At 39.9% G+C, this 13,936-nt stretch overlaps 1 protein-coding gene across 8 annotated transcripts in view; it reads left to right on the top strand.

The window, feature by feature from the left end:
* The window catches only part of LOC133590422 (uncharacterized), a 23,495-nt gene extending 9,559 nt beyond the window's left edge, over positions 1 to 13,936 (top strand). For 2 of the 8 annotated variants that reach the window (XM_061943058.2, XM_061943052.2), the window contains 8 exons: positions 28 to 994; positions 1,120 to 1,230; positions 2,832 to 2,936; positions 3,514 to 3,672; positions 8,346 to 8,446; positions 11,094 to 11,349; positions 11,407 to 11,532; positions 13,086 to 13,936. In XM_061943058.2, coding sequence (XP_061799042.1) covers positions 28 to 994; positions 1,120 to 1,230; positions 2,832 to 2,936; positions 3,514 to 3,672; positions 8,346 to 8,446; positions 11,094 to 11,349; positions 11,407 to 11,532; positions 13,086 to 13,250 — 1,990 coding nt within the window. In that variant the 3' untranslated portion in view covers positions 13,251 to 13,936. Of the gene's footprint in view, positions 1 to 27; positions 995 to 1,119; positions 1,231 to 2,831; positions 2,937 to 3,513; positions 3,673 to 8,345; positions 8,447 to 8,552; positions 9,195 to 9,235; positions 10,805 to 11,093; positions 11,350 to 11,406; positions 11,533 to 13,085 lie in introns of those variants that run through there. The other 6 variants (XM_061943053.2, XM_061943065.2, XM_061943082.2 and 3 more) reach the window with 6 other exon arrangements.

Here is a 13,936-nt window from a genome sequence, read left to right as displayed (position 1 = left end):
AACTGTCCTTTTTGGGGAATTACAAAGTAGACAAGCCAACGGCCTCCCGGTGGACTTGCAGGTGGACACAGGAAGAGAGACGATGATGAATATGGAGGTGTCGAAGGAGAGGGACAAGGAAAGAAAGATGCAGTTGGAGCTGCTGAAGGAGGAAAAGAAGGAAAGAAAGGAATGGGACTGGCACAAGGAAATGGAGAGCGAGGTGGAAAGAACAGAGATTGCGGTCCTGAATGAGAGCGAGGATGACATAAAGGAGATGGAGATCCTTGAGGAGATTGAAGAGGACAGAAAGAGGATGATTCTGGAGGAGGAGAGAAAGGAGATTGAAGAGAACAGAAAGAGGATGAAGATTCTGGAGGAGGAGAGAAACAAGACTGAAGAGGACAGAAAGAGGATGACGATTCTGGAGGAGGAGAGAAACAAGACTGAAGAGGACAGAAAGAGGATGAAGATTCTAGAGGAGAGAAACAAGACTGAAGAGGACAGAAAGAGGATGAAGATTCTAGAGGAGGAGAGAAACAAGACTGAAGAGGACAGAAAGAGGATGAAGATTCTGGAGGAGGAGAGAAACAAGACTGAAGAGGACAGAAAGAGGATGAAGATTCTGGAGGAGGAGAGAAACAAGACTGAAGAGGACAGAAAGAGGATGAAGATTCTGGAGGAGGAGAGAAACAAGACTGAAGAGGACAGAAAGAGGATGAAGATTCTGGAGGAGGAGAGAAACAAGACTGAAGAGGACAGAAAGAGGATGAAGATTCTGGAGGAGGAGAGAAACAAGACTGAAGAGGACAGAAAGAGGATGAAGATTCTGGAGGAGGAGAGAAACAAGACTGAAGAGGACAGAAAGAGGATGAAGATTCTGGAGGAGGAGAGAAAGGAGATGCAATGGCACAGGGAGAGGGAAACGAGGAAGGAGGAACAGGACAAGGTGTGTGGAATAAACGTGGTCATGATGCAGCAGCAGCAGCCCAGCGCCAGCGATGCAACGCACAAGGTACAGGCCATATTATTAGGTACACCCAAACCCTCCAATCACAAATTGCAAAGATCATGATGCTTGTGTAATTATAGTATACACACTGTAATTGTCATCTAATCTACGTTGGTGTGTGTCTGCAGGCATCGTTTGCCCAGCAGGAAAACCAGCTTGCTGAATGCTCTGCGGCCCTTGATAAAGAGAAGAATGCATCGCGAGAGAAGAACAACACAATTCAACAATATCAAAATCGGGTAAAGATGGGCAGAGTAAACGCTCCAATTATCCCCTGTGTTCATGCTTTACTAAAGCAAATAACCTGTAATTAGCGCTGAGTCAAAAGAGGACAGCATTAACAGCAGCGGCTGTAGGCAACATCCTGATGAGAGTTTGTATCACCTCCACAAGAGGCTGCATTTGAAGTTTCATGAGAGGTCAAGCATCCAGCAGCTTTATCTACCTCTGCATGTGCTGTGAAACGTTGGCTTTCTCTACTGTTTTTGTTTACATTAGGCCCTTTTCCACCAAAAGACTTCTGGTTCCTAGATCTATAGGTTCCTGTGTGGTTTGTGTTTCCACCGCATTTCACAGTTCAGGGTAGTTTAATACAAATCAGTCTGATGGAGTGCTTTACTATATTTCTACACTGATACAATTAAATAATAAAGCATAAGTCATTGAAATACAAAGCAATCATAACCAAAACAATATGATTTAAAAATGAAGTGCATCGAATTGTTCATAAAAAGTCAGGCTTTTGTCCGTGAGGTCCAACAGTCAGAAAGTCGTCCTCTCAGTAAATGATGAATTCAAGAGGGTTAGCTGTAAATAACAATATATAAATAATAAATGTCAGTGTTTATCTCACGCAGACAACACAAACACATCAACTTTAACATTAGCATTCTGTTCACGCAAGGCTAATAACTACACAAATAACTGATTAATAAAGTAAATAGTTAATATTTGATTATTTCCCTCGTGTGCTGCCTCCTTTATTTCACATTTATCCAACAAAGTCAGAGTAGTAAGCGCTTCAAGTCTGGCTTCATACTCCTCCGTAAATACCTTGAAAAGAGTCCGTCCACTTTTCCTAGCTTTGCGTAACAAAATGAAGTTTGTAAAAACGAATAAACAACATTAAACTGCACAGAGTTTAAAGACCACGGCTGAGTAAAAACACTCCAAAATAGTGTCACTAATCAGCATAAAGATGCCCCACAAAAGTTCCTTCATGTCAAAAGCTCATTTTTGGTCTTTCTCTCTGTGGTCAAGTTTTTTTTAACTAGAAATACACAAGAAATAAGACATAAAAAAGTAGCGGCGTATATTCTGATGGGGGTTGTGTGTTTAAAATAAGTTTTAGGAACACCCCTAACGGTTCAACAAATCAGTGTTTGATACCACAGCGAACCCCCGAAAAGGTTCCTGGTCACTGACAAAAGTCCCATCTAGGAACTCCAAAAGATTCCTGAGGAACTAAATCTTCCTGGGTAGTTTTTGGTGGAAACACACGGGGAACTTTCCCCTCCTGAAAAAGTCCCTGCTTTGGAAAAGTGCCTATTGAACTCATCAGCTCTATTAATGCTGACTTACTCCTTACCACTAGTATTCCAACATTGGTTCTGTTTCTGCTGTGTTGTGCATTTTGTCTTCGTGGTCAGTAAGAGCTAACATTTGCTTTTCCACTTTATCATGCAAATCCTTGTAAAAGTTAAAAGAATGGGCTTTATTTGAACATAATATTGAATTAAAAAGAAGCATCTCTGTGGTCATCGTTGTATGAATACGTATAAATGTGTACAAAGAGGAGTTAAGAAAACTAAGATACAATTTTCACATCTGTGTCTTCTAGGTGGCAGAGCTTGAAGCGGACCTAAACAACACAAAGATCCAATGTAAAAATCTTTTACAAGAAATTGAAATCCTTAAAGCCGGACAAGGGGAAAAAGCCGATGAGGTAATCCTTAAATAATATTTTGTGATGCATTGCAAATACAGTTGTACCTCAATTTAGGAGCTGGATTGCTTCAGTGATAAAGCTCTAAACTCAAAACTCTGGTGTGTCAAAAAAACGCTGCCTTCACACTTACCTTCTTTATTTCCATGCTTGTAAAAAGAAAGTTATGCCAAACTTTAGCTGTAAGCTAACGCTTGTGCCTAAGACAAGATGTTTGGGGCGGATCTTATGTGGTTCCCTGTGACATTTAAATGCAGAGGACAGATTTCACCGCACCTAGTGTGTGTGTGTGTGTGTGACAATCATTGCTACTTGAACTTTAACTTTTGCTATGGCATTTAGTGCTAGGGATGCTTGTAACTCCAATGTTTTCTTGCAACTGAAAGCACAACGATTAGCCGGGAGACAACTTGAATCTTAACTTGAGGTACCAAGTATACTGCGACCACTGTGTGAAGCGCTGCAGCTTTGTTTTGCTTTGCTGTGAGCAGCATTTGCACACCAGATAAATGACCTCAGCTAGCATAAGCGACATGCAGCACGCCACCAATCCATCCGTCAAGTTTGATTTGTCCAGGTGAGGCAGGAGCTGCAGGGCGGTGTGGAGCAACTGCAGCACATCCCTGACACACTGAGGGTGGCTGAACTCAAGCTCCTGGATTGCAAGGAGAAGCTGCAACGCTCCGAGATGAAGTGCTCAGGACAGTCAGAGACCATTAGGCAGTTGCAGCTAAAGGTGTGCAAGCAGGACAGGTTATTCTAATCAGCCAGGGGAAGAATCATATTTGGTGTAATTTACTCTGCTGTCGATCATTATAAAAAAATATTTATTCATTGAAATATAATATATATATATATATATATATATATATATATATATATATATATACATATATATATATATATATATAATAAAAAAATATATATATATATACCGTATATAAATATTAGGGGTGTAACGGTACACAAAAATGTGGGTCGATACGTACCTCGGTTTAGAGGTCACGGTTCGGTTCATTTTCGGTACAGTAAGAAAACAACAAAATATACATTTTTTGGTTATTTATTTACCAAATTTGTAAACAATGGCTTTATCCTTTTAACATTGGGAACACTATAATAATTCTGCCCACGTTAATCAACATTAAACTGCCTCAAGTTGTTGCTCAGATTAAATAAAATGACAAAATGTTTCTTCTACATATAAAAAGTGCAACATTTAACAGTTTCAAGTCAACTCATCATGCTTAATTTAGTACAGCATTTGGGAAGCCTGTAGTTGATTTTTATTATGTAAATGTTATATTTTTATCAACATGTGATAGCAGGGACCCTGCCATTCAAAACTAGGCTGCTCTATTATTAATGATTAATGTAACTATAGCTGAAATAATAGTACAATAGCAATAGGAGAGACTATTCATCCCTGAACACCATGGAGTTCATGTAGGCTTAATGATGCACTTACATTATTATATCAACTATCAGAGACAGAAACTCTTCATTTAACATAATGTCCTTTTTTGCTGCTTCAACACAGAAAAAGGTAAAGTGAAATAACAGCCAGACAGGGCTTTGCTGTCCGTAACACACACACACCGCAAAATAAGCTAACGTTACGCTAAAAGCGAATTAGCCTTCACCTCAAGCCAGGACTGCGAGCGAGCTGAGCTGCCTTTTATATTTCTAGAAGGTCAACGGGCTCATAGTGATGTTACTGGGAGGTGTTTATTATCATTTGGGGAGATGCTTACCTGCTAAACGCAAAGCACTGACTACATGCGCTCTGAATACGCACTGCTGATTGGCTGTTACCGCTCTGAATACACACTGCTGATTGGCTGTTACCGCTCTGAATACACACTGCTGATTGGCTGTTACCGCTCTGTTTGTAACCAATCAGATGGTTGTGTGGGTGGGACAATGCTGGGTGCTGTGTAGAGGACTGACAGAGGCAGAGGCAGAAGGAAGCGGAGGCGGCTACTTAATATGTTCGAGTGGAAACTCGTTCGGTACACCTCCGAACCGAACCAAAACCCCCGTACCGAAACGGTTCAATACAAATACACGTAAATATATATATTAGGGGTATACATATACATACATATATATATATATATATATATATATATATATATATATATATATATATATATATACATATATACAAACCCCGTTTCCATATGAGTTGGGAAATTGTGTTGGATGTAAATATAAACGGAATACAATGATTTGTAAATCCTTTTCAAGCCATATTCAGTTGAATATGCTACAAAGACAACATATTTGATTTTCTAACTGATAAACTTTTTTTTTTTTTGCAAATAATCATTAACTTTAGAATTTGATGGCAGCAACACGTGACAAAGAAGTTGGGAAAGGTGGCAATAAATACTGATAAAGTTGAGGAATGCTCATCAAACACTTATTTGGAACATCCCACAGGTGTGCAGGCTAATTGGGAACAGGTGGGTGCCATGATTGGGTGTAAAAGTAGATTCCATGAAATGCTCAGTCATTCACAAACAAGGATGGGGCGAGGGTCACCACTTTGTCAACAAATGCGTGAGCAAATTGTTGAACAGTTTAAGAAAAACCTTTCTCAAGCAGCTATTGCAAGGAATTTAGGGATTTCACCATCTACGCTCCGTAATATCATCAAAGGGTTCAGAGAATGTGGAGAAATCACTGCACGTAAGCAGCTAAGCCCTTGACCTTCCATCCCTCAGGCTGTACTGCATGAACAAGCGACGTCAGTGTGTAAAGGATATCACCACATGGGCTCAGGAACACTTCAGAAAACCACTGTCAGTAACTACAGTTGGTCGCTACATCTGTAAGTGCAAGTTAAAACTCTCCTATGCAAGGTGAAAACCGTTTATCAACAACACCCAGAAACGCCGTCGGCTTCGCTGGGCCTGAGCTCATCTAAGATGGACTGATGCAAAGTGGAAAAGTGTTCTGTGGTCTGACCAGTCCACATTTCAAATTGTTTTTGGAAACTGGATGTCATGTCCTCCGGACCAAAGAGGAAAAGAACCATCCGGATTGTTATAGGCGCAGAGTGTAAAAGGCAGCATGTGTGATGGTATGGGGGTGTATTAGTGGCCAAGACATGGGTAACTTACACATCTGTGAAGGCGCCATTAATGCTGAAAGGTACATACAGCTTTTGGAGCAACATATGTTGCCATCCAAGCAACGTTACCATGGACGCCCCTGCTTATTTCAGCAAGACAATGCCAAGCCACGTGTCACATCAACGTGGCTTCATAGTAAAAGAGTGCGGGTACTAGACTGGCCTGCCTGCAGTCCAGACCTGTCTCCCATTGAAAATGTGTGGCGCATTATGAAGCCTAAAATAGCAGAAGGGAGACCCCCGGACTGTTGAACAACTTAAGCTGTACATCAAGCAAGAATGGGAAAGAATTCCACCTGAGAAGCTTCAAAAATGTGTCTCTTCAGTTCCCAAACGTTTACTGAGTGTTGTTAAAAGGAAAGGCCATGTAACACAGTGGTGAACATGCCCTTTCCCAACTACTTTGGCACGTGTTGCAGCCATGAAATTCTAAGTTAATTATTATTTGCAAAAAAAAAAAAAAAAAGTTTATGAGTTTGAACATCAAATATGTTGTCTTTGTAGCATATTCAACTGAATATGGCTTGAAAAGGATTTGCAAATCATTGTATTCTGTTTATATTTACATCTAACACAATTTCCTAACTCATATGGAAATGGGGTTTGTATCATCAATCTTTATTGCAGACCATTAAACATCCATCCATCCATCCATTTTTCTACCGCTTATTCCCTTTGGGGTCGCGGGGGGCGCTGGAGCCTATCTCAGCTATAATCGGGTGGAACATATAAAAACAAAATACAATACATTAAAAACAAAACATAAAAACAATTAAAACATAAAGCCCAAATGTCAGTTTCTGACATACAAACATGTGTACCAATGGTTCCACAGTCCAGATATTATGTCATTTTCAGACTCAGATACCCTACACATAAACTTATGCATAAGGTTGCGTAGCAACGCTGAGAAAGTGGGCACCCCAACACTAACAAACATCTGGCTTGCACTGGAGCTTCTTGGAATTCCCAGGAGAAGCCTCATGCAATCATTATAAGCCTCATGCAATCATTATAAGCCTCATGCAATCATTATAAGCCTCATGCAATCATTATAAGCCTCATGCAATCATTATAAGCCTCATACAATCATTATAAGCCTCATACAATCATTATAAGCCTCATACAGTCATTATAAGCCTCATGCAATCATTATAAGCCTCATACAATCATCATAAGCCTCATACAGTCATAAGCCTCATACAATCATTATAAGCAACCTGCAGCTTCTCTATGCTTTTCTGCTTATACTTTATCCACAGGGGGTCAGTATACAGAGGAGTGCAATAGGCTCTGAGTAAGTTTATCTTTACATCAAATGTGCAATAATAACATTTCTTTCTCAGCATGTTGGCTTGGGCATACAGCATCCGCCACTGTCTGTATAGATCATCATCATCATGATGATACTTAGTTTTATCACACACTCAGCACCGGTCCTGACAGATAGAATGAAGGAAAAGAGAGGTCCTTGTCTCCTCTTGTTCTACATATCATGATGACACTCTTTTTGTTTTTGGCATTATATTTCACATCATATTTTAAAGCATAATGTGTACATATATTCAGCAGCTGTTGGAAGGCAGCACTGCTAGGAGACAGGATGGCTAAATCATCCGCATACATCAAATGATTGACCACATATTACCAAGTGTTCTACGAGTATTGAGCTGTACAGATAGGTCATTCATATACAGATTGAAGAGGGCAGGGGAGAGAATTCCCCCCTGGCGTACCCCGTTCACAACCTTAAATGTTGCTGAGCATTTATCGCCCCATCTGATCTGCATGTTATTCTATATATTCAAAATATAACAATAGAATTATAGGTAATTACATACAATCTATTGATAATTATGACAGTAGGAAAGCATAATAAGGTCCAAAAATTAGGAAGAAAAAAATCTAAACAGCAAAATAGCCACTCTCACATCTACAACCTAATTAATATTAACGCATCTTGAAATTGACCCAAATCGTCAGGATGAAAGAGAAACACTACATTTATAGGATTTATTTGAACAGATCTTAAAGTAAAGGGGACAGATTGAGGCTCTGAGCTACACTGCTTTCCTAATCAAATACAAAATATAGTAACGGTTTATATAAACATTTAAAATTCAGTTTATTGTAATATTGATACTGCATACGAAGCACTAAGTTGACCTCTCTGCATTAGCTTGTAAAGTATTTTGGTGTTTGAGGTGAGATGTATCAGCAGACAACATGACTGACTCTTGTCGAATGCATGTTCCTCTCAAACCACTTAGGTGGAGACTCAAGAAAACATGGTTAGGTCGGCTGTGGAGCGCAGAGAGTCTGCAGAGGAGGCCATGTCAAAGCTGCAAGAGCGAGTGGACGCCGTTCAAAAGTAAGACGATTACAGCAGTTAAAACAGTGAATTGTCTTATTGGTAACATTTGTTTGGATACTATTCCATTAATCCTCTATTTGCACTCTTCTTTGGGACTTTTCAGTATTTCATGTGGATTTTTATTCAGTCATCTCAATCAATCCATGAACTGGTGACATCGTACAAACATAGAGTCGCTAGCGCTTGAATACTGTCAACTTCATCTTTCCATTTACCTGTACAGTCCTGGTCAAAAGTCTACATACACTTGTGAAGAACATCATGTCATGGCTGTCTTGACTTTACAATCATTTCTACAACTCTTATGTTTTTGTGATGTAGTGATTGGAGCACATACTTGTTGCTCACAAAAAACATTCATGAAGTTTGCTTCTTTTATGAATTTATTATGGCTCTACTGAAAATGTGAGGGTGAAAAGTATACATACAGCAATGTTAATATTTGCTTACATGTCCCTTGGCAAGTTGACCTGCAATAAGGCGCTTTTGGTAGCCATCCACAAGCTTCTGCTTGACCACTTGACCACTAAATTGCTGCAGTTCAGCTAAATGTGTTGACATGGACTTGTTTCTTCAGCATTGTCCACACCTTTAAGTCAGGACTTTGGGAAGGCCATTCTAAAACCTTCATTTTAGCCTGATTTAGCCTTTCCTTTACCACTTTTGAGGTGTGTTTGGGGTCATTGTCCACCCAACTGCGCCCAAGACCCAACCTCCGGGCTGATGATTTTAGCTTGTCCTGAACAATTTGGAGCTAATCCTCCTTTTTCATTGTCCCATTTAAAGCAGCAGTTCCATTGGCAGCAAAACAGGCCCAGAGCATGATACTACCACCACCATGCTTGACGGTAGGAATGGTGTTCCTGGGATTAAAGGCCTCACCTTTTCTGCTCCAAATATATTGCTGGGTATTTTGGCCAAAAAACTCAATTTTTGTTTAGGTGCACAGGACAGACAGAATGATGGTGGTGTAAAACAAACAAGATCAGCAGCTCTTAGGTCAGGCTGAGGCCAGGTTTATCTTCCTTAGTTGTTGCAGAAAGCAGGTTCAGCTCCAGAAGGTTCTGACTGCACCAGAGAGCCGGCTGTTGGATGAAGCCTTTTGTGAAACTCTTGAAGTTTCACAGAAAGATGTCCTGAGGTGCAGTCGTTGGTGTAGAGGGAGAAAAGCAGTGGGGAGGGAACACACCCCGGGGCGCCAGTGCTGGATGGGACCCCTGTTTTCCACAGGAAGTGGAACGCCAGCGATTTGTAGCCACCACGGAATGACACTCCAAATTGACAATCAAGGCCGGCCTGTAACTGCTATTTTTGTTCCTTTGACCAGTTTTTAACTTCTGCCTACAGGTCAGGTTGATTTGGATCAGACAGTGATCAGAGAGTCCTAAAGCTGCATGGGGAACAGAGTAATTAGGAGTCTTTTATTACTGTGTAGCAGTGGCCCTGGTGGGGCCCTTAATATGATGTCTGTATTTGGGGAGTCGGTGGTTTAAATTTGCTCGGTTAAAATCCAGAATGATGAGCAGAAAGTCTCCACGTCTGCAATATAGTCAGCCAGGTGCTGGAACGCTTCTGCTATGCAAGCCTGAGGTGGTGTTTCAGAATAAACCAGGAGAACTCCTGTGGAGAATTAACCGGTTTACACTTAACAAAAAAAACTATCCATATGCGGGCTGCCTGCATGAATACTTTCAATACCAACTTTAGTTTATCTAGAAGCATATTCCGTCTTCCCAGAAAGCTTCTATCTTTTATGCGGTCCGATTAGTAGAGATGAAAGTCCAGCTATCTGAGATGTATGCTTCTTTGACTATACTTTTCTCTGGGTTTTATTGGTGTATTCTTTTTTTTACTTTTATTTAACCAGGAAAAAATCCCATTGAGATTAAAAACCTCTTTTTCAAGGGAGTCCTGGCCAAGAGGCAGCAGAGTTACACATAAAATGACACATTCAAATGACAGGATGGACATCAAGTCAAACAGTTACGGATAACGGAGGCGCCTTCAAAAGCTCTCAGTTTAGATTTAAAAGCATTTAAGGATACAAATTCAGTCAGCTTCCAGTCTCTCTGTAACATGTTCCAAGCACTAAGAGATGCAGAGACAAAAGCTTTTTTCACCAGCTCAGTGCCAGCAAAAGTGACAGAGAACAACATCTGATCGTTGGATCTCAGAGCATAAGAATTGCTACTTCTCTGTCAAATCAATGCACGAATATATTGGGGCAATAGTCCCAGAAGAGCTTTGTAAATAAAAATCTACCAATTTTTATAAAATGATGTTTAAAAAGACTTGTGGAAAAAATGTTTGCAATGCCATCTACTGAACAGAGTTGGATCAACAGACTAACATTCACACCCAGTCCCATGAGAATGCCACAAGTAGTGCTGGATGAATTTGTTTGTGTATGTATATATATATATATATATATATATATTTTTTTTTTTTCTTTTTTTTTTCTCAAAAGAATCTTGTCCAGGGTGTACCCCGCCTTCCGCCCGAATGCAGCTGAGATAGGCTCCAGCACCCCCCGCGACCCCAAAAGGGACAAGCGGTCGAAAATGGATGGAATCTATGGGTTTATACTGTGGAACACTACCCTTCTGTTTGAAATGCCAAGATAAAATGTACGTGTACCTTTTAGGAAGGAAGATGAGTTGCATCAAAATAAGCTGAAGATGGAAGTGAAGCTGAAGGTTGAGGAAGAAGCTCTTCACCACAGCAAAAAGAAACTGAGTCAGCACTCGGACGAATGCGAGGCTCTCAAACAGCAACTGAGTCGGTGCTCAAAGGAATGCGAGGCTCTCAAACAACAGATGGGTCAGCGCTCAGGCGAATGCGACGCTCTTGCCCGCCATCTGCAGCAGCGCTCTGCGGAGTGCGAAGCTCTCAGCCAACAGGTGCGCTTCTCATAGTAAACATTGGCACCATTGAGGAATTAATTTCCCCATGTTTAGGTCGCAAACTTAACAGCACAAACCTCGTCGAAAAAAGAGGACCTCCAGACCACCGTCCACGCACTGGAGGTTGAGAAGAACAGAATAGATAACGAGCTGAAGCTTCTAAGACAGAGCAAGTTGACAGTAAGCAACACACTTTGAGCTCATTGTGGATCTGTTCAGTTCAGTTTCAGTTTCAGTTTGTGTGGAACATGCATACGATACAATGTAATGCATCACACATTTCCACTTCTTCCATTACAGCACAGTTTTCATACCATAGCAATTTTATCCCATTCTTTGTTCTCTGTAACAGAACAGTGAATACATAAATAATATACCATAGTAAGCACACTAATATTAAATACATAAATAATCTTTATCTCAAAAGGGTTGAAGATGTTGATGATAATTGTTGTTGTGTGTACTTAGTGAACACTTGTAGTTTGAACAGTCTCTTAAAGTCAATCATTTTGCTGCTTTCTTTCATTTCTTTGCTTAATCCATTCCATCATTTAATTCCACATACTGATATGCTAAAGGTTCTAAGTGTTGTACGTGCATACAAATGTTTGAAATGACATTTTCCTCTAAGGTTATATTTCTCCTCTTTTGTTGAGAAGAATTGTTGTACATTCTTGGCTAGCAGGTTGTAGTTTGCATCATGTTAGATGTTTGCAAATGCACCAAATTGTTGAATTTCAGTATTTGTGATTTAGTAAATAAAGTGTTTGTATGTTCTCTATATCCAACATTATGTATTATTATAACTCATCTTTTTTGTAATACAGTTAGTGAATGAAGCGCATATTTGTAGTTATTTCCCATATTTCTACACAATAACTCAGATATGTAACACCAGTGAGCAGTAGAGAATATGAAGTCATTTTTGGTCTAGAACAGTGGTTCTTAATCTGGGTTCGATCGAACCCTAGGGGTTCGGTGAGTCGGCCTCGGGTTCGGCAGAGCCTCCGCCGCGAGTCACGTAAACAAAAACTTCTCCCTGTCGGCGTATTATGATACCCCCAAACAATGTTCCCTCTAATTTTCCATATGTGTGAGCAAACGCAAAAACTCCTTGAGCATTCAGTGGAGCACATGTAGGCAACGTCACACGTGCACATGCACTGTGGTCACACCTGCAGCACACCTGTCCCAAACCTGACTAAACAAAAAGTTGAATGTTTTATTATTATAATCAAATGACAGCAGTCATTTCCATGAGATTATTTTCTAATATAAGTTTTGGCCCACTTCCAATGACTATAACATATTGTTTTTCATGAGTTGTGTACTCGTATTATATGTCTGGGTGGGCGTCCTGCTTTGGAAATAATGTGTGCCCCTTTCAGATATGGCATTGAGTTCCCACTAAAACATTCACATGTTGCACAATGAGATGTAAACATGGGATCATGTGTACATTCCTGTAACTTTCTGTTTGTAAATTATATCTTTATTAGTATTTATTTAATATAATAACATCGTTTTATGATTACGGTTCGGGTTGGGTGAATGCGCATATGAAACTGGTGGGGTTCGGTACCTCCAACAAGGTTAAGAACCACTGCTCTAGAACATTCTTGCTACTTTATGTTGTATATTTTTCCATGAGATTTGCAGGTCATTTTATCATCTATTATTACACCCAAAAAGGTGTTTTCTTTGAGTCTTGATGCGAGTGTGTCTCTTTTTAGGCGGAAATACAGTCTGAGATGCGTGTGAAAGACCTGCAGCTCAGTCTGGAACAGTGCGAGAGGCACAAGAAAAACATGCAGGACTACATCAACTTCCTAAAAAACTCTTTTCTCATGATATTCGAAGATTCAAGTCCTACTTTTTGGTCCACCGGTTTTCTATAATGAGGATTTTAATTGTTTCTATTTTTTTATATCAGTTTTTGGAGCAATCTTGTTCAAATAAAGTATTCCTATCGGTGGTTATTGTCACAAGAAGTAAATATGATTGTTCAAAATATTGTAAAATCAAGGTAAACAGGCAGTATTTAAGATATAAAGAAAACCAAACAGCAACCATCCATCCATTCATTTTCTACCACTTGTCCCACCATGGAAAAGTAAATAGTACTGTACTTAAAAAGGATTATCAAGCACGGTGCATGATGCCTCAAATCTTGTTTGACCTTGACATCTAGTGGTGAAAGTCAATGAATAACATACTTTCCAACACCACCGAATTTTCCGGGAGACTCCCGAAATTCAGCGCCTCTCCCGAAAACCTCCCAGGACAAATATTCTCCCGAGAATCTCCCGATTTTCAGCCGGAGCTGGAGGCCACGCCCCCTCCAGGTCCATGCGGACCTGAGTGAGGACAGCCTTTTTTCACTACGGGAGGACAACAGGGTGTCAAGAACTAAATCATCCAGACTAGAGATAAATTGTATTATTATGTTTATCTTACCTAAAAATAAATATATTTATTAATTAAAAATTTAAAAAAAACAACTAAATACATTTTTACTATATTTTGCTAAAAACATCAGAATTAATTGTATTTTTATTTGTATTTTTTCTGACTCCTTATTACA

Source organism: Nerophis lumbriciformis, linkage group LG03 (assembly GCF_033978685.3).
Source record: "Nerophis lumbriciformis linkage group LG03, RoL_Nlum_v2.1, whole genome shotgun sequence".
NCBI lineage: Eukaryota > Metazoa > Chordata > Actinopteri > Syngnathiformes > Syngnathidae > Nerophis > Nerophis lumbriciformis.
Note: the sequence above shows the minus strand (reverse complement) of the source record. Positions and strands in the feature narration are given on the sequence as shown.